Source organism: Ranitomeya variabilis, chromosome 3 (genome assembly GCF_051348905.1).
Source record: "Ranitomeya variabilis isolate aRanVar5 chromosome 3, aRanVar5.hap1, whole genome shotgun sequence".
NCBI lineage: Eukaryota > Metazoa > Chordata > Amphibia > Anura > Dendrobatidae > Ranitomeya > Ranitomeya variabilis.
In genome coordinates, this window is record NC_135234.1 from 708,384,454 (window position 1) to 708,406,517 (window position 22,064).

A 22,064-nucleotide genomic window follows, 5' to 3' on the forward strand; every position below is an offset into this window, starting at 1 on the left:
ATTTTGCATCCTGCCACTATGTGTTGGACTGTTTCTGAGGTTTCTTTGCATAGTCTGTACCTTAGTGTGGTAAATTCCTGCTTCTATGGATCTCGTACTTAGTACTTGCTCTTGTGCTGCTATGATTAGTGCCTTTGTGCTGTCTCGGAGTCCAGCTTTCTCCAGCTATTGGTAGGTTTTCTCCATGTCAGTCACCTCCATTATCTGTCGATGGTACATCCCATGCAGCGGCTTGTCTTGCCATGGCGCTTCATGTTCCTGTTGTTGCCGCCTTAAGCTTTCTCTTGGCATCTCATCTTTTGGTGCCATTTCTCTGTTGTATTCCTGGATACTCCTTGTTTCATCTGTGATGGTAGTACTGAGAAATGGATGTTCTCTGCTCCCGTCCCACATACTCAGACAGGGAATGATATCTGAGCATGCAGCAGAGAATATCATTCTCTGTGTATGGAGCTTTGGTAAACCAGCCGTTCTAAACAGCTACAAAGGCAGAATGAACTAGGGTGATAAGCCAGCACCTACAGTATAGTGTCCAAGAAAGTAGAAAGCAAAATAATCGGGACATTGTCGGGACATTGATAGATTGAAATTGGACCCACACAAATACAACAATCTCAGTAAGGAGGAAAACAAGGCATTACAAGATTTGAAGAGGAACAAGGAATTTGTGGTACATGAAGCTGATAAAGGGGGCAATGTAGTCCTTTGGCCTCATCAGTTATATCTCAGTGAGATAACAAGACAACTGACTAATGATCATTGCTATACTGTCTTACCCTCAGATCCCACAAATTTCTTCAAAGACCAGCTTGACCATATTATTAATGGGGCCCTCCATGACAACTTAATTACCAAAAAGGAAGCTGATTTTCTCAAAACACCTACTCCTGTTGTACCAACATTCTATGCATTGCCTAAAATACACAAGTCCCTTGTTGAACCCCCTGGGAGGCCTATTGTTTCAGGGATTGGCAGCATTTTTGAATGTCCATGTATTTATGTTGACCATTTTTTACAGCCGTTGGTTACCTCTTTGAAATCCTATACCAGAGACTCCACCCACCTCTTGCAACTAATTGAAGACTGCGTGGTCCCTGAAGATACACTCCTCATCAGTATGGATGTGGAATCTCTATACACCAGTATCGCACACTCCGCAGGTATGCAAGCAGTTACATACTTTTTGGCAAAATCCACAGGTGGAGTTACAGAACATGACAAATTTATCCTGAGACTGTTGTACTTCATATTAGACATAAATTACTTTGTCTTCGACAGGAAATTTTTCAGGCAGCTGTCCGGTACTGCCATGGGTGCCCGCTGTGCTCCTTCCTATGCCAACCTTTTTCTTGGTTGGTGGGAGGAGACAACAGTATTCTCACATCATCTTTATGGCACCATGGCACGTACCTGGCAGCGTTATATAGATGACATTTTGATGATATGGACTGGTCCTTTGGAGGATTGTAACCAATTTATTAATGATCTCAATATAAATAATCTCAACATCAAGCTTACATCTGTAATCTCAGTAACATCGATAGATTTTCTTGACTTGAGACTTTCCGTGATGGACTCGAAGATTACGTGTGGACTATATCGAAAAACCACTGCCACTAACAGTCTTCTTCATTTCACCAGTTTCCACCCTTACCATTTGCGAAAGGGGATCCCGAAGGGCCAGTTTTTACGCCTTAGAAGAAACTGTAGTACAGACGTGGAATTCACACACCAAGCAAGAGACCTTTCCAACCGGTTTAAACAAAGAGGATATCCACAAAGATTGATCTCGGACTCATTTCGCCATGACTCACAACAAAATCGCAAACATCTCTTTGACAATAAGGTACGTGATTCCTCCCGACCTCTTGCACTTATAACCACCTATAACAACCAGTGGGCAGATGTACGTGACCTTTTGAGCAGGAATTGGGATATTTTGCTGAGCGACAAGAGGATTCTCCCTCTGGTATCCAATTCACCATGCATGGTAGCCAGAAGAGCTAGAAACCTAAGAGATGATCTTTGTCGTAGTCACTACCAAAGACCAACTACGAGACTAAATCAGGGTACTAGGGTCTTTGGATCCTATCCCTGTGGCAGCTGCGATATTTGTCAGTTTATGATCTCTCGAGATGGTTACTCTATTTCTACTCTTTCCTTCCAGATCCGTCCTAAGGAGTATTTTAATTGCAAATCACAGAACTTAGTATATGCATTTTTTGGCAGTTGTCCCAAGATCTATGTGGGCCAGACCACACAGCAACTGAAAAGAAGAATGCAACAGCACCTTTCAAATATCTCCACGGCTGCCAGGGATCGGGAGAAAAATAAAACTCTATCGTTTGTGGCTGCACATTTTCTGGACTATCATTGTTGCAAGACCTCGAGTTTCAGGGTCATGGGACTTGAAGGCATACATCTTAACATCAGGGGTGGAGATATTATTCATCGCCTTTTACGTTGTGAAACCAAATGGATTTTCAATCTGAGGAGCATGGCTCCAATTGGTTTAAATGAAGAAACTTTATTTACAGGATTCTACAAACAACTTTGATCAAACTGATGCTTATATGTGGGTCCATATTTATCATCGTATAGATACTGCTAGCATTCCCTTTTGTTCTTATACATACCAAGACTTACAATTAGCTTCCTGTGTTTGGATATGTAGATAAACATTGGTAACAGCTCGCTTGCATGAAATGAGAGTATATTATATATACACAAAAGCATCATGTTTTGCTTTTTGTCATCTCTTCGGCATTTCATGTATTGGCTTTTGATATGCATAATCCATATAGCCTTTTTCATTCTATTTACCTTTGGCTATGCCAATAGGCTTTTTGATACACCATTATTTGGTGAGTTGGAGTATACTTTGGGCATTTGAAGTCATGGTCACAATATCTGTCTATACCCCTGACATATGCATACCTTTTGTGAAAGATAAAACAACAAAAAATATAAAAAATAAAAATAAAAATCATTTTGTGGTATATGAATAGCATATTTTGGATAGCTTTCTTTCATATACTTAGGGGTTATGGATGATTTGAGCAATATTCTCATTTCTTTCGTTTTTTCAACATTTTGGTAAAGGCATTATAGCCACATTTTGCGCCGATTTATATTGGTGAATAAGACAACATTACTATTCATCATGGTTGTTTTTATTTTTATTTTGTATACCAATACCTTTCTAGATACTATTATTTGATATTAGTGCATACTCTGTGTGTCTACGTGTGTGTTTCACTGGTTTGCGGGTACTCATCGGGCGCAATTTGATTCTGACATATACGCAGGAATAATACAGGGCTTGTTTACTTGTACTGCTAATTTCTATTTTGTGCTTTCATCATTATGGGGCTGCTGCGCATGCGCAGCAACTCCATCAACAGCCTCATATATATATTCTTAAGCAAAATCTGTAGATGCACCTTTTTATAGGATTTTACATTTGCTTAAACTTTGTCTACAGTGATTTCGGTATGCCTGAGGCTTATCAGCTAATGCGTTGTCATATCTGGCTTTCAATCTCGTAACAAGTTCTGTCTATCTACCTGATACTCTCATCTTTATGGGGCCATGCGCATGCGCAGTATTTGCACTTTCGGCCATATTGGTACTCCTAAAGCAAAAGCGTTCTGCATATTTGCCAACAGGTCTTGGCGCCTGCGCAGTAACCTTATGAACGGCCATATTGGTACTCCCGTTCTAGCCCAGTCCTTTCAGCGTCGTCATGTCCGATTTCCGGTACGCTGAGAACATGTGCTCTGTCTCCGTGCCGATTCTCTCTCCAGCTGATGGGGGTCTCTTTGATAAGGTACACAATATTCTCTTGTATATATAGTAGTCAGCCGTTGGTACAAGCACCTGCTCCTGACGAAGCCACTTTAGGTGGCGACACGCGTTGGGCTTTCTGCCCCCTGGACCTCTGGGTGATGGTGGTTATGATCATGTTCTCTCAGCAGGGCTATCCTCCTAACATCAGCGGTGCTGTTTTTGTGGTCTAAGCCCACTACATGTGGTATGAGTCTGGATAGCCTGCTTTTTAGGGACTTCTCTATATAACCATATTTAGGCTTGCTAGCTGCATGATGTATAGGACTTAGTCTATACGTGACCAGTTTTCTATGTGTGCTATGCCATAAGATATTTAGAGTGCTGGCTTCACATGTATGCTATTTGCTCACTTTATCTTATATCATCTACTATCTAATATATAAAGCTGAATGTGTGTGTGTGTGTATGTATGTATGTATGTATGTCCGGGATTGGCATCTGAACCGTAGCAGCTACAGCCACAAAATTTTGCACAGTCACACGTCTGGACCCCGAGAGCGTCATAGGCTATGTTGTGAGGTGAAATTTTAACCCCGCGCTTTCCAATTCACCAAACAATTTTGCCCCTATCTACATAATGGGGAAAAAGTGAAAGGAAAAGTGTTGGAGGCGTCGCAGCTACAGGCACAAAATTTTGCACAGTCACACGTCTGGACCCTGAGAGCGTCAAAGCTATATTGTGAGGTGAAATTTTAACCCCGCGCTTTCCAAGTCACCAAACAATTTTGCCCCTATCTACATAATGGGGAAAAAATGAAAGGAAAAGTGTTGGAGGCAAATTAACAGCTGCCAGATGTGAACAAGGGGGACTTAAAGAATGACAGCGATGGCGCCAAAGAGTATATACTGTACAGTTGCTAAGGTGGGGCCCCAACATGGGATAATCACACCACCACGGGGATATGAACACACACACAAAATGCGCCACACACTACCACGTGCTCGAACACATATACCACCCTCAGTGCACATTTCACCACACATACACCAACCTCGCCACATAAAAGTAGAAACACAAAAGTCGCCGCTCAAAACTCGCCACGCGCAAAACTCTCCACATGCAAAACTCGCCACACGTGCAAAACTCGCCACACGCAAAACTTGCACACGCAGAAAAATTGCCACACGCAGAAAAATTGCCACATGCACAAAAGTTGCAACACATGCAAAAGTTGCCTCACACAAAACTTGCACATACTCAAAAGGCACCACACATAAAACTCGCCACGCGCAAAACTCGCCATGCGCAAAACTTGCTGCACACAACTTGCTACACTAACCTGTCACATGCAACTCGACACACAAAAAGTTGCTACACGCATGTCGCCACACAAAACTCATCTCACAAAAGTCCCTACATGCATGTCGCCACACGCAACTCAACACACACAACTTGACACACGAAACTCGCCCTAAAACACACACAAGTCTGGTATCCTTCAAAAATAAAAATCTGATTAATAAGCAGACAAACTACAAGAGCAACAAATGTACCATATAGGAATCCGGCAGCTGTCAGTCACATGACCAGTCTGTTATGTGTATGTGTGAGCTAATATATACTGCCAGGGGGTGGGCTTACTGTTGGCTGGGGATTTATCAGGCTGCCATTTTAGCTTACAAATACTGAGGTAAAAATACTGACCAAATAACGTGTGAACAAGGGCTAATACAGGAGGAGATGGCATACAGCTATATACTATATACAGGAGATGACACACAGGTATATACTATTTACAGGGGAGATGACACACAGGTATATACTATATACAGGAGGAGATGACACACAGATATATACTATATACAGGAGAGATGACACACAGGTATATACTATATAGAGGAGGAGATGACATACAGGTACATACTACATACAGGAGGAGATGACATACAGGTATATACTATATACAGGAGGAGATGACACACAGGTATATACTATATACAGGAGCAGATTACCTACAGGTATATAGTATATACAGGAGGAGATGACACAGGTATATGCTATGTATAGGAGGAGATGACATACAGGTATATACTATATACAGGAGATGACACACAGATATATACTATATATAGGTGAGATGACACACAGGTATATACTATATACAGGAGATTACATACAGGTATATCTAATATATAAAGCTGAATGTGTGTATGTATGTATGTGTGTATGTCCGGGATTGGCATCTGTACCGTCGCAGCTACAGCCACAAAATTTTGCACAGTCACACGTCTGGACCCCGAGAGCGTCATAGGCTATGTTGTGAGGTGAAATTTTAACCCCGCGCGTTCCAATTCACCAAACAATTTTGCTCCTATCTACATAATGGGGAAAAAGTGAAGGGAAAAGTGTTGGAGGAAAATTGACAGCTGCCAGATGTGAACAATGAGGACTTAAAGAATGAGAGCGATGGCGACAAAGAGTATATACCGTACAGTTGCTAAGGTGGGGCCCCGACATGGGATACTCACCACACACGGGGATATGAACACAAACACAAAATGCGCCACACACTACCACGTGCTTGAACACATATACCACCCTCAGCACACATTTCACCACACACACACACCAACCTCGCCACATAAAAGTCGAAACACAAAAGTCACCACTCAAAACTCGCTACATGCAAAACTCGCCATATGCAAAACTAGGCTCACGCAAAACTCGCCACACGTGCAAAACTCACCTCATGGAAAACTCACCTCATGCAAAACTTGCACACACAGAAAAATTGCCACATGTACAAAAGTTGCACCACATGCAAAAGTTGCCTCACACAAAACTTGCACATACTCAAAATGCACCACACATAAAACTCGCCACGCGCAAAACTCGCCATGCACAAATCTTGCTGCACACAACTTGCTACACTAACCTGTCACATGCAACTCAACACACAAAATGTTGCTACACGCATGTCGCCACACAAAACTCATCTCACAAAAGTCGCTACATGCATGTCGCCACACGCAACTCAACACACACAACTTGACACATAAAACTCGCCCTAAAACACACACAAGTCTGGTATTGTCCTTCAAAAATAAAAATCTGATTAATAAGCAAACTACAAGAGCAACAAATGTACCATATAGGAAATACGGCAGCTGTCAGTCACATGACCTGTCTATTATGTGTATGTGTGAGCTAATATATACTGCCAGGGGGGAGGGCTTCCTGTTGGCTGGGGATTTATCAGGCTGCCAATAGCAACCAATCACAGCTCAGCTTCTATTTTGCTACAGTTAATTAACCTGAGCTCTGATTGGTTAATATAGGCAACAAAGACATTCTCAGTATAACAAAGCTAATATATGTTGTGAAATGCTTCTATTTGCTTAGTTTTTGCCTTTTAATAATTACATTTCTATCTATTTGTTTTGTGGTTTTTGTGTGCAGAATAAATTTTTGTTAACACATTCTATTTTGCTAACAGCAGTCATTAACCCGGGCGAAGCCGGGTAGTACAGCTAGTATCTTATATAGTTTATTGTTTGACCAGCTTAGTGTTTAGGTACATTTCTATACATGTTTTTTCTATTTTGAATGCAAGCGAGCTGTGCCATCTTTACACACTATTACATGTTATAGGGTATATATATTTTTGTACTAGTTGCATGTATTACTATATATTTTGTATAGTCTACACCCTGTATAGTGTGTTTACCATCTATACATTTTGGCCTATTCCACCAACCATGTCCAGGGGGGGTGATTCCCCTTATGGAACCCATGACTTATTCGAGTTGAGGTTTTCCGTGTTTTTAAATTGTGTGGTGTTTTTTCTTGGTTGACAATAAAAATTTGTATTACATTAGAGGTGGTCCCTGTTATATAGCTTGATGCTTTTCTCTTTTTGGTCGATTGCACTTAATCCTAGTCAAGCTTGGGTTGGCCCCCTATTTTTAAAGTTTTGTTATTTTGCAGGGATGGTGCCCTCCACCTTTTGTATATATAGAAAGCAAAATAATGTAATGGAGTTTATTAGGAATATTTAGAACTTTATAAAGGCCGACAAATACCACTGTTCAACAACAAAATTATAAATTGAACAAAAGTAGCCAATTCGTGTAGATGTGATGCTGGTAAAAATGAAAATGTCGATGATGGCAAATTAGAATGCAGTAAGTGTATGAAAGACATGTTACCATATTAGGTTGGCCATTGAAAGGGGGTATCTTTGTTGGCCCACAGAATGGGGAGCTTTACAAGGACATTCAGTTCAATGACGTACTTCAGGCTGTCGAGAAGGCAGCATGGAATAGTTTTAAGACTGGTTGTTCAGGATTTTTGGGAAACAAACGTGCGTCCAATTACAAAGAGCTTGCGGATGAGATGCTCATGTGCTACCACAAGCTTGGAGTACACGTCTCTGAAGATTCACTTTCTCCATTCCCACCTCGACTTCTTAGAGAACTGTGGATCCGTCAGTGATTCAATCAGGACATTGCTGCCATAGAGAAAAGTTATGAAGGGAAATGGAGCCCGGCAATGTTAGGAGACTACTGCTGGACAGAGATGCTCCAGAGATACACTACAAATGGCAGCCAGGAGAAAGTGCCCAACTTCACATTTCAATAAATGTAGTTATTTACCGTATTTTCCGGCGTATAAGACGACTTTTTAACCCCTAAAAATTGTCCCAAAAGTCGGGGGTCGTCTTATACGCCAGGTACGGCGTGTGCAGGGAGCGATCCTGGATGATCCCAGGGTCTGAAGGAGAGGAGACTGCGTGACCGCTCATGTGACCGCTCACGCGACCAATCACAAGCCGCGACGTCATCGAAGGTCCTTCACTCTGCATTCTTAGGAACGGAGGCAGACGCTTGCAGCGGTGACAGCCAGGGTTCGTCGGAGGGGTGAGTATATCCATATTTTTTATTCTTTATTTTTTACATGAATATGGATCCCAGGGCCTGAAGGAGAGTTTCCTCTCCTCCAGACCCTGGGAACCACACGCCGTATAAGATGACTGGGCGTATAAGATGACCCCCCATCTTATACGGCAGGCATATCCCAAATTCCATATTTTATATGGAAAAGTTGGGGGTCGTCTTATACGCCCAGTCGTCTTATACACCAGAAAATACGGTAGTTATTTATCATGTACTTTGGCCCATGTAAGGATAGTTTGTCAGAAAAATTCCCAATAAATGTGTGGAAAGTGTTTTGAAATTTCTCCCATGAATTGTGTATTTCATTAATTTTATTGTCCCACATCTCCCATTTTAAAAACTAAAGCTAATAGTTTAGCGATATGTTAATATTCTGTTCCCTAATGGTCATAGAAATGTAAGCAACCTCATTTTAATGCATTTATTACGAAATCATGAAAATTTGTTGAACAGTGTAATTAGATGAAAATAAATTATCTACTCTGCTGATTTATATCCATAAATACAGAAACGCAAACAAACTGCCGTTAGTTGATGTTTAGACACGATAAGTATATAGATCTGTATATAAATGTGATCTGTTGATGTAGTGTGATGTCTCCAAACTATAAAGTAAAAACAATACTGTCATCAAGTGGCAAAATTAGGAAGTGTTACTACTTTATTAGTACCACCGCAGGTTTTTCTTTTTGTGCCCAAGAAGGGGCTTTGAAAGAAGTTCCCTACAACCCCCTATTACAAAACGTTATCAGCCAAGTTTCACCCAGATTAATATTGAGCGTTATCTAAAAATGTTGTCCCCATTTCCAGGGCATCATAGACAACTTTCTATTTGACCTACCTCCGTGCCATATATTTCATTGCCAAAAAAGAAAAAATTAGACCTGCACAACTTTAGAATTCAGCCATCCAACCACATCAAGGTGACCTTCTAATATGGATGATCCCTAGGCAGTATATATCCTACCTCTCCATGTGCCAAACCAGCTCGTGTGATCAAAAAACGCTAAGTACCTCGCATTTTTAAGGTTAACAGAAATACTGGAGTTCATGTATTCATTAGTCGGTGTGCCGAGGCATCGTGTACGTGTATTTATTGGCCAGATAGCATATTTGTGCCTTTGTGCATTGATTTAATACTAAAGGTGTGTGGGCCCTATTTTTCTTTTTTTGTAGTACATATCGGAGGGTGCAGGCACCTCCAGGGCTAAGCACCCTTATCCACCCATCTTTCCCACCCAAGATTTTAATTGCAAGCTACTCCTAGTTTCCTTTTCACTCCCCATTCATATAAGCTAGCGTGGCACATGGAGAGGTAGGACATATAGAGTTAGGGACAATCCATATTGAAAGGTGCACCATGACGTGGTTGGATGACTTTTGCACTCTTCAATCAAAAAATGCCAATTAATGCCTCACGTTTTTATGTTTACAGCAATACTGAGGTTCACGTATTGATCTGTTGCAGCATCCTAATGCATCATATATGTATATATTTTATTGCCATCCTCAAAAAGTATCCGGACAGTGTCAGCCTTCATCTGCTTACGCTTGGTTTTGTTTGGCATCAGGGAAAGTTTTTTCGATACTAGAAGCACTAAAAAGTTATTTTAAGAGTTTAAATAGTTTGAGACATAGACTTTTGGAAGAAAACACAATTTTAATAGGGGCTGCCGCGTCTAGACAAAGCAGGTCCAGATGGTAATCAAACAACAGGCTAACAAACAGACAATCCCTGCATATGTTGTGGCTGTTGAACAGTCGTGAGAAAAGCAGGCGCGGGGACTTGAACATATTTTTCAAGCACGACGAAGACACTCGTTTAGCAGCCGAGCATGCTCGGATAACGCCTTATCTGATCCTGTTCTCTCATCACTATTAATGAACTTCTTTTAACATTGGAGTCCATTTATAAATGTATAATTTCTATCATTATTACTTATTACTCACGCGGCATGAGCGCAACGAGCACGCGGCATGCACCTACCGTGCCGATTTCTGCAGCCTGCTTTAAGATGTTCTCTTTCAGGTCTTTGGCTCGCTTTTTGTGGAATGGATGACTCTGGCTTTGTATCACAAATACGATTCCTCCTAGTTCTATAAGGAAACAAGAGGGATCATTTTAATTAAAGCAGAAAAGGACAGTACAAGACCTAGAAGGGAAAGAAAATGGCTTTAAAACAAATTATGTTCAAAAGAAAATGCTGTAGTTCTTAAATGTTATGAGGTCAAATTGCAAGAACTCAATGGTCAGGCCGGTGTGACTAAATCTAACTATTTAAGCACATGGGGTAAAAAGTCTGTACAAGATCTCAGTCTGTGCTGTATATAGAGGGGAAAGACCAATAAATGTCATCTAGCTGCAGAAAACAAGAGCAACACTGCCATCTAGAGCCTGATAATATGTACTGCGACTTATCAATATGAACTACAGTAGATTATCGGGTAAAAAATTATCCTTAAACATTTATTCATGAGATCGAAATTTCGTGGAGTTTAGGAGCTCTACAAAAGTAGTAACGAGCAGAGATTTTGTGGTAGATTCATCTGAGAGATACATTAATGGGAATTTTCAGGATTTGAAGCTAATCTTTATCCATAGGAAAGAGGACAACTTCCCAGTCCCCGCACCCACATCAAGCTCATGTAAATGGATCAGAGGCCAATCACGTGCTCTGCTGCTCCATTCACTCACGTATGACAGACCACTGCTCCGTTCACACAGGGATCTTCAGAACCCCGGTTCTTGCAACTTGAGTGGGTCCCAATGGTTGGACCCCCAGTGATGCAATAAATAAATAAATAAATTTCAAACTTATGAAAATATGTATAATAAAACATGTTTTTAAAGGGGTTGACCACTTTTGGGAACTATTTTTGTTTCTTTCTTAAATGCATGGTTCTTGGCTAAATATAATTTTTATGATACGGTTTAATTTAAAATTTTGAACTGGCTATAAGGTCTTCAAACGGCTGCACAGCGAGTTAACTGAAAATCAGTCAGGGAGTTTGTTACCATTATCTTTCCTTTTTAGTAGTTCTTTTAAAGGGAACCTGTCACCCCCAAAATTGAAGGTGAGCCAAGCCCACCGGCATCAGGGGCTTATCTACAGCATTCTGTAATGCTGTAGATAAGGCCCCCCCCCTTCCCGATGTATCCTGAAAGATAAGAAAAAGAGGTTAGATTATGCTCCCCTGGGTGGGCGGGCGGGCGCCTCCTATCTTCATCAGATGACGTCCTCATCTGGTCTTCACGCTGCGGCCCCGGCGCTGGGCCTCTCTGACCTCTCCCGCCGTCTGTGCACTGCAGTACTTTGCTCTGCCCTAAACAGGGAAGACAAAGTACACCTGCGCCGGGGCCGCAGCGTGAAGACAAGAAGAGGACATCATCGTAAGAAGATGGGAGGCCCCGGACCGCAGCGGGAATGCCCCTGGGTGAGTATAATCTAACCTCTTTTTCTCATCTTTCAGGATACATCGGGGGCTTATCTACAGCATTACAGAATGCTGTAGATGATGCCGGTGGGCTTAGCTCACCTTCGATTTTGGGGGTGACAGGTTCCCTTTAAGCCGATTTATGGTCAGAGGCAACATTAAAGTACAATGTGCAGTTGGGTATAGTAAATAATGTTTGTGATGAACCGGCACCTCGCCTGACGTCTCTATTATGTCAGACGGATAACATAACGTGGTTTCCCCGCTTTCACCAACGTGACCTTCCGCACCCCATGAGAGTACGTAAGGTCAGCTTGGTACAGTTTTACACAAGCGCCACCTGTCCACATGGGCCCAGGGAGGCATGGATAGTGTGAGGATGTGGCCCACACAGTTACTTATGTGGCACCATACTTGCTCACAACCCTGACGGGCTGAGAGGCCCCATTCACTAGCACCAGTGAAGCCCGGTATGACTATCACCTGTTCTTCATTAGATATAAGCCAGGTCCGTTAATGGGATAATATGGGGCCAAAAACTAGCCCCGGTAGAATGGAAAATTAAACCGAGAAATAGAAGTGTGGATTCGTGGATCAAGACAAAAGAGCAGCACAAGGTTAAATTACATATTTAGTCACCTTAATGGCACACTAGACAATACACTATTTATATGATGGATATACATGTACAATGGTCACACATGCAAATACAATAGTGGTAAGAAAAGATATAAGTAGATGGATGTCAATTACCGGGTAGATTTTCGAGCATGTGTACACTGGGTCACAGGGTGCATGGGCTGCCCTGCTGGCTCGTAGGTCCTTCACAGCACGTTACTCGAAGTGACCCCCACTTCAAAGTGGAACGCATGCATAAAATAGACAACGACCACATGACCTTAGACTAGCCTTTAACTCCTTTGGGTCACTCCCCTCCTGCCCTCTGAGCTGAATCAAAATCCCCTCCCCTTACCTCTAGCAGCTAAAAACTCCAAAACCTAAGAGTCATAACTCTTTAATGGACAGTCCTAGGGAGGTGGTTTTGGAGTCATCGGATGCGTCCAGGCCCCTGTTACGCATTGAGACAAATCTTTGCTATCTGGTTCCTATTAGACATTCTGCATATCTCCCCTCCCTGGGGTGTTAGAACGGATAGAGACACTGGAAAATGTTCGGTCCATTCCAGAAATCTCGAAAATGTACATAGTGTACGGCTAGGACATATAATATCTCCATAACTCCTTATGGAATTATGTTTCTAAAATGTTCTTTGGCAGCTTCAGCATGAGTCTATATTGCAAGCAAGCCTTTGTCATGCTCTGAGCTGGCTTGCTCATGGTGTGAGATCTGTCACTCACAGCCTTTGGAGGCTTGACCTCCCTGCTTAGCTAGGTGCCAGCCTTCTCCTTAAGGCTTTGAGAATATTGGACTTCCTGCCGAGTCCCTGCTGGACAAAGGAAAAAGGGTTTTATAATCCCAGGCCAAAAAGGATACAAATGATTGGCATGAAATTATATCGCCAATATTTTTCATAATGTTGTGAGGTCATTTTTTCTGTATAATTAAAGCCTCAAAAATGAAACCCAAAAAACAACGGTAACGGTGGAAAGGTGGAGGGTATTTTGGTGATGTCTTACTGCATTTGGAATTAGGAAAGATGATCAAAATCAAATTGTGACCACCCGGGGTCAGATCTACAGTATCTAAAAAATCTACAGAATAAGGAGGCTGGCCCTGCTGGAGCCCGGGGTTCCCTTTCATTGTGGCGCCTAGTGCGACAACCCTCAATGCTGCAGCGGTAGCTAGTGCTGACCTTCTTCCAAAGCCACAGGGACTACGCTGTGTCACCCACATGGACCACGGTGATCTGGCGTGTGGTTTGGAAAAAATCATTGTATAGTACTGAGTAGTAGTGAGTTTTAATTTGATGCAGTCACGAAAACAATGTGAAGTGCTGCATCTGGTAAACAATGAATGGGTCACTGTACTTAAGGAAGGCTGAAGCCAATCGGTAGGAGCGTCTACACTGATCTGATATTGATGGACAAGGTCAGGCTCATGGAATACGTTTAAAAGTCTTATGTATAGAAATTCAAGGAAAGCTTACCCAAGGGCAATGGAGCCTGTGATCCACTTTCAGGATTCTGTGGCAAAAGAAGAAAAAAAAAAAGGAAATAAATGAAAAGAAAGAATGAGAAATGCAGAACACACACCCAGGGCTGAGCGGACGCACAGGAGCAGCGAAACTCCTTTTTCTTTTTTACATACATTTTATTTACACAGAAGTGAAAATTACAGATCATCAGGTTATAAAGTCACGCTTGGAATGAAGAATCATATAGTCTTAGACACACCGTGACACGGTACAACAGCAAATATTATACTGGTTGTTCTACATCAGTATCCCATTCCTCTAGAACCGTTTTACCATCGATGAAATTGTGGGGAAAAAAAGCAACTCCTCCATTGTTCTCTGGGATTGGTTTTTACCTTGTTATTGTGTGGAAATGACCTGTCAATATGATTCTCCAGGACAGTATAATCATGGCAATAACGAATTTGTCTATTATACACATAGCTCCATTGATGAACAAAAAAACTGGTCGGGTCATCGAAAATGTGTGGGAATTTTTGGAATGTTGAAGGGAAAAAAATGTACATTTAACTCATTTTTCACAAAAATTTTACTTTTGACCAAATGTTTTTTATTTTCACAAGGGTAACAGGAAAAACTGGACCTTAAAATGTGTTCTGTAATTTCTCCTGAGTATGCCAATACCCCATATGTGGGGGGAAACCACTGTTTGGGTGCATGGCAGGGCTCTGAAGAGAAGAAGACCCATTTGACTTTTTGAATGCAAAATTTGCTGAAAGAATTAGAGGACATCATGTTGCATTTGAAGAGCCCCTGATGTGCCTAAACAGTGGAAACCTCCCACAAGGGACACTATATTAGAAACTAATCTCCTCAGGGAACTTATCTAGATGTGTGCTGAGAACCCTGAACCCCCAGATACTTCACAGGAGTTTATAACAATGAGCCGTGAAAATAAAAAAAATAAATGAAATTTTTCACACAAATTTGTTTTTTAGCCCCAAAATTTGTATTTTCATAAGGGCAACAGGAGGAAGTGGACCCCAAAATTTGTTGTGCAATTTCTCCTGAGTACAGGGAGACACAGTGCAAAGTTCAGAAGAGAAGAGACGCCATATTGGAGTTCAGATTTTGCTGAAATGGTTTGAGAGTGCCATGTCACATTGGCAGAGTCCCTGACGTGCCAAAACCAAAGAAACCTCCCATGTATGACTTGATTTTACAAACTACACTCCCCAATGAATTCATCTAGGGGTGCAGTGTTCATATTGACACCACATGTGCCTCACAGATTTTTATACCATTGGGCGGTGAAGAAAGAATAATGATATTTTTACCACTAAAATGTTATTTTGGCCCAAAGTTTTTATTTTTCTAATAGCCAATAGGAAAAAATGGACATTAGGTTGTCTCTCCTAACACCAACACCGTACATGTAAACAGAAAATACTTTCCAGACAGACACTGTGCAAAGCTCAGAAGGGAAGGAGCGCCATATTATAGTGCAGATTTTACCGGTATGGTTTGCGGATGCTGTGAACCACTGGGAGAGCCCGTGAGGTGTAAGAACAGTAGAACTCCTCATACTTGACCCCATTTTACAAAATACACCTCTTGACTCCATCTAGGGGTGCAGTGATCATATTGATACTACAGGTGTGTCACAGAAGTGTATACCATTGGGCTGCGAAGAAAAAATAATTACATTTTTACCACAAAAATTTGTTTTAGCCCACGATTTTGTAATTTTCACAAGGAGTAATGGGTAAAAAATGTCACCAAAACTTGTCCCACAATTTCTGCTGAATGTAGAAATACCCACTATGTACAGTACCGCTTAGCTACACGGCGAGATTTGGGAGGGATGGAGCGCTATTTGCCTCCTGGAGAGCAGATTTTCCTAGAATAGTTTGCAGACTCCATATACTGAGCCCTTAAGTGCTATAAGAACAGAATCCACCCTTAAGTGACCCCATTTTGGAAATTATACCCCTTTGGGAATTTATCTACAGGTGTAGTGATGATTTTGACTCCATGGATGTTTTTATGTTGCGTTCTGGAAAGACGCGCCGCATGTCTGCTTACACGGGTCTGCCGCCTGCGTGTTTTACCGCATAGTGGAGACGGGATTTCATGAAATCCCCTCCACTATGCTGTAACATCTGGACGCTGCGTGTTTGACGCTGCGGCTCTACGCAGCGTTTCCTCACTGTGGAAACACAGCCTTAGGCCGGCGTCACACTAGGCGTTAAGACAATATGGTCCATTTTTTACGGCCGTAATACGCAGAGATGTTCCCAAAATAGTGATCCGTATGTCATCCGTAGGCAGGGTGTGGCAGCGTATTTTGCGCATGGCATCCTCCATATGTAATCCGTATGGCATCCGTACTGCGATATTTTCTCGCAGGCTTGCAAAACGGACATTTAATGGATTTATGGGCTCAAATGTTCGGTAAAACATATATACAGTATATATATGAGACACATATATATGTATATATATATCTATATTTAATTCAGCGCGATATAGCAGAAAAGCCGGTAATTCAATTGCCGGCTTTTCATTTCTCCTTCACAAACCCGACATGATATGAGACATGGTTTACATACAGTAAACCATCTCATATCCCTTTTTTTTTTTTTTGCATATTCCACACTACTAATGTTAGTAGTGTGCATGTGCAAAATTTGGGCGCTGTAGCTTGTAAAATAAAGGGTTAAATCGCGGAAAAAATTGGCGTGGGCTCCCGCGCAATTTTCTCCGCCAGAGTGGTAAAGCCAGTGACTGAGGGCGGATATTAATAGCCTAGAGAGGGTCCATGGTTATTGCCCCCCCCCCCGGCTACAAACATCTGCCCCCAGCCACCCCAGAAAAGGCACATCTGTAAGATGCGCCTATTCTGGCACTTGGCCACTCTCTTCCCACTCCCGTGTAGCGGTGGGATATGGGGTAATGAAGGGTTAATGTCACCTTGCTATTGTAAGGTGACATTAAGCCAGATTAATAATGGAGAGGCGTCAATTATGACACCTATCCATTATTAATACAATAGTACGAAATGGTTAAGAAAACACACACACATTATTACAAAGTCCTTTAATTAAATAAAGACACAGGGTGTTGTAATATTTTATTACACTTTTAATCCACCTGAAGGCCCTTGTCACCTGAAACAAAGTTAAAAAAAACAAACAACAATATTCCATACCTTCCGTCGTTCTGTCCCACGTTGTAAATCCATCTGAGGCCAGTCTCACGCGTCCAGATAATTCCGGTACCGGAAAAATCGGTACCGGAGTTATCCGTGTCCGTGTGCTCATGTGGCACATCAGTGTGGCACACGTGCGGCAGCCGTGTGCCGCCCGTGTGCCGACTGGATGCCACACGGACCGTGCAGGAGACAGCGCTAGAGATAAGCGCTGTCCCCTGCATCTGGTGCTGAAGCCGGAATTCATTCCTTCTCTCCAGCAGCGTTCGTTGGAGAGAAGGAATGAAAAATCAATGTTTTTTTATTTTTTTGTGTGTTTAAAATAAAGATCCTTGTCACCACCGCCCTCACACCCCCTGTGCGCCCGCCCGCTGGAAATAAAATACTCACCCGGCTCCCTCGATGCTTCCTCTCAGCGCCGCAGCTTCTTCCTGTATGAGCGGTCACGTGGTACTGCTCATTACAGTGATGAATATGCGGCTGCACCCCTATGGGAGGTGGAGCCGCATATTCATCACTGTAATGAGCAGCACCACGTGACCGCTCATACAGGACAAGCTGCGGCGCTGAGAGGAAGCATCGAGGGAGCCGGGTGAGTATTTTATTTCCAGCGGGCGGGCGCACAGGGGGTGGGAGGGGGGTGGTGACAAGGATCTTTATTTTAAACACAAAAAAAATAAAAAACAATGATTTTTCAGTCCTTCTCTCCAGCGAACGCTGCTGGAGAGAAGAAATGAATGGCGGCTTCAGCACCACAAGCTGGGGTGACAGTGCTTACTGTAGCGCTGTCTCCTGCACGGCACACGGACAGCATCCGTGAGCGGTACGTGTTTTACACGGACCCATTGACTTTAATGGGTCCGTGTGATCCGTGCGCTCCCACAAACACTGACATGTCTCCGTGTTTTTCAAACGGACACACATGGTCCGTGAAAACACGCTGACATGTGCAGAGACACATTGATTTTAATGTGTCTACGTGAGTCAATGTCTCCGGTACGTGAGAAAACTGTCACCACACGTACCTGAGCCACTGACGTGTGAAACCTGCCTGAAAGGGTTAACTAATTTTACAAGCAGAAGCCTGTTAATGCAGCCGCCCCTGCCTGTAAAAACCCAGGGAATGAATGGAAAGCAGGGTGACCTGTAGTTACCTTGAGTTGCAGTGATGCGCCCTCTGCTGGATGTCCTCATGAACTGGAGCCTGGGAAAAGTTCCCACGCTCGAGTTCATATGAGGACATCCAGCAGAGGGCGCCTCACCGCAACTCAAGGTAACTACAGGACATTCCCCTGCATTTCATTCATTCCCTGGGGTTTTACACACAGGAGCACAATTGCATTAGCAAAGCTCCTGGGTGTAAAATGATTTAACCCCTTCAGATGGATTTACTTCGTGGGACTTGACCTGAGCGACGGAAGGTATGAGATATTGTTGATTTTTTATTTTTCCTTTTTTACAGAATGAGGGTCTTCAGGTGGATTAAGAGTCTAATAAAATATTACAACACCCTGTGTCTTTATTTCATTAAAGGACTTTGTAATAATGTGTGTGTTTTCTTAACCATTTCATACTATTGTATTAATAATGGACAGGTGTCATAATTGATGCCTCTCCATTATTAATCTGGCTTAATGTCACCTTACAATAGCAAGGTGACATTAACCCTTCATTACCCCATATCCCACCGCTACACGGGAGTGGGAAGAGAGTGGCCAAGTGCCAGAATAGGCGCATCTTCCAGATGTGCCTTTTCTGGGGTGGCTGGGGGCAGATGTTTTTAGCCAGAGGGGGCCAATAACCATGGACCCTCTCTAGGCTATTAATATCTGCTCTCAGTCACTGGCTTTACCACTCTGGCGGAGAAAATTGTGCGGGAGCGCACGCCAATTTTTTCCGCGATTTAACCCTTTATTTTGCAAGCTACAGCGCCCAAATTTAGCACATACACACTACTAACATTAGTAGTGTGGAAAATGCAAAAAAAAAAGGGATATGAGATGGTTTACTGTATGTAAACCATGTCTCATATCCTGTCGGGTTTGTGAAGGAGAGGGGAAAAGCCGGCAATTGAATTACCGGCTTTTCTATAGAACACGCTGCGTATTTCTCGCAAGTCACACTGCTGGTCCGTGTGTAATCCGTATTTTTCTCGCCCCCATAGACTTTCATTGGCGTATTTTTTGCGCAATACGCTGACAAACGCAGCATGCTGCGATTTTCTACGGCCGTATAATACAGTATATTACGGATGCGTTATATATGGCTGATAGGAGCTGCCCCAGAGAATCATTGGGCCTTGTGTTATGCGTATTTTACGGATGTATTTTCTGCGCTCATACGTCCATAAAACTCGCTAGTGTGACGCTGGCCTTACTGTTAGGTTTGATTTTTATTTATCAGCATTTACTTTTTTTAAAAAAAATTGAGTCATCTATGGGGAATATTTCCTTGTCTGTAGGGATATATAATTGCCATTGGATGGTATTTCCATCTCTTTTTCTAGATTTAAAAAAGGTGGCGCTTTTGCAATTTAATCAGGAAGAAAAAAAAAATTATTGTGTGCATGGGATCTCTGAAAATTCAGAGCTTTTGCGGATACTATAAAAAACAGCTTTTAATTTGCATATTAGAGCTGAAAAATGCAACATGTGAACATGTCTTAACAGTAATCAAGATCTCTATAGTATCAGTGCGTCGTCCGAATTCAGGATCAATATTGCAGCCTTAGTTCACTGGTACTTTAGGATGTAATTTCCATCCAATAAAACAACCCAGCAGCAATTCAGACCCTTAACATTGATGGAACCTAAATCAGAATCCATATTATACATGTGCACATATGCGCTTCTATTAGACAGACATGATACTTCCGTCCCCCGACAATCTATTAGCTACAACCACCAGTTGTAAATCCGCTACTGTAATATCAATAATGACCAGAAGGGGGCAGCCAAGTACCTTTAATCAGAGATCAGCATTTCTCATAGGATCCTTATATTCCATTTTATCCCATTAAACGACATCAAAGGAGAGTAAAAAGCTGCCCCACAGACCCAAACCATTTACAGTCAAATACATTCATGTTAACGATTTCTGCTGCTTTGTGGGCAGTGAAATCCATTGGGCAAAATAGCAAAATCTCTTCCCACCATTAATATCATCTTAACTCTCTCCTTATACTGCAGTACCTTATACTTCTATAAGATATTCTGTGCTACATTCCCGACCAGTTGCATAGCTTCTTATCCTTGCACTCCACCTAGGTATTTCGTGCTTATTTCCTTTAAAACTGAATATATATTTTATTAATATTGCTCGAATGAATAAAAAGATTCACAGGACCTTGGTCCAGAGTCCGTATCAGTGGTCAGTGGCCGCCGGACCTCCGACTACCTGCGGCGTCCCCAACGCCTCTTCTGAGTAGAAGGCCCTGGTGCCACACGGATGATAATACTGGATGATAGTCACGATATTCTCATGACGTGTCCATTAAATCTATGGGTGACTTATTCCAATACCGGGCATCCGTCACATATGGGCTATTAATGGCTCCAGTATAACAGATCATGGAACAATATTGGAAAGTGATGACAATCAGTGGAATAAGTCACCTATAGGCTTCCATTTTTTTTAAATATAAAAAAAAAATTAAAAAAAAAAACCACAAATTCTGCAGGATGTACTTTTTGGACACTATGTAATGAAATTGCGTTACTATATACATTTTTTCTGCTCTCTCTTATGTTGTCCACGTAGATTAAAAATGAAGGAACCTTCCTCTGGTAATGGGGATCTATGTGCAAGGGAATAAAACAGAAAAGTGAACAGCCTGACAACCGAATCTGTGTATGAAAAATACCCCAAATCATTGCAGCATGCACTAGATTTCGCTGTAAATCGGATGTGACTCGCCCTTTCAAGTCTGTGAGAACATAAAAAAACACCAACCGCATACGGATGACAAGTGAGAAAAAAATCGTCCCACTTTTCTGGATGAAGCGCTGAACGATTTTTTATACTGTCATGTGAATCTAGCCTAACAGCGGACCAATCCCTTTAATGAGACAATCAGAAGCACAGTCCATTCACAGCAGAACAGATTTGTCTATTACAAATAAGGACATGTTCACACGGTCAGTATTTGGTCAGTTTTTTACCTCAGTATCTGTAAACCAAAACCAGGAGTGGGTGATAAATACAGAAGTGGTGACGTGTTTCTATTATACTTTTCCTCTGATTGTTCCACTCCTGGTTTTGGCTCAGAAATACTGAGGTAAAAAATTGACCAAATACTGAACTTGTACGTGTGGCCTAGTACAGAGACACATAAGAAAAAAAAATTCAGTCATCAGCAACTTTTTGACAGTTTCATAATAGCAAAACGAGATATGTTTCCTCCACAGGAAGAAGGAAAATGAAGACACTAAAACAGGTAATAACAGGTGAAAAAGGTCATGAAGAAGCGGTAGATTACATAGATGCCAGGAAAGCATGGAGTCTGAGGCCGTGAGGTGATGTCCAGGCCACAGATGAGAAAAGCTCATCTACGTTTCTGCTTTCTTAGCCATAAATGGA

At 42.1% G+C, this 22,064-nt stretch overlaps 1 protein-coding gene across 1 annotated transcript in view; it reads right to left on the reverse strand.

Annotated features, from left to right (window-relative positions):
- The window catches only part of B3GLCT (beta 3-glucosyltransferase), a 530,741-nt gene that overhangs the window by 291,812 nt on the left and 216,865 nt on the right, over nucleotides 1-22,064 (reverse strand). Inside the window, exons 3-4 of the mRNA XM_077298263.1 lie at nucleotides 14,288-14,324; nucleotides 10,733-10,842 (exon numbers count right to left, since the gene is read on the reverse strand). Coding sequence (XP_077154378.1) covers nucleotides 10,733-10,842; nucleotides 14,288-14,324 — 147 coding nt within the window. The remainder of the gene's footprint in view (nucleotides 1-10,732; nucleotides 10,843-14,287; nucleotides 14,325-22,064) is intronic.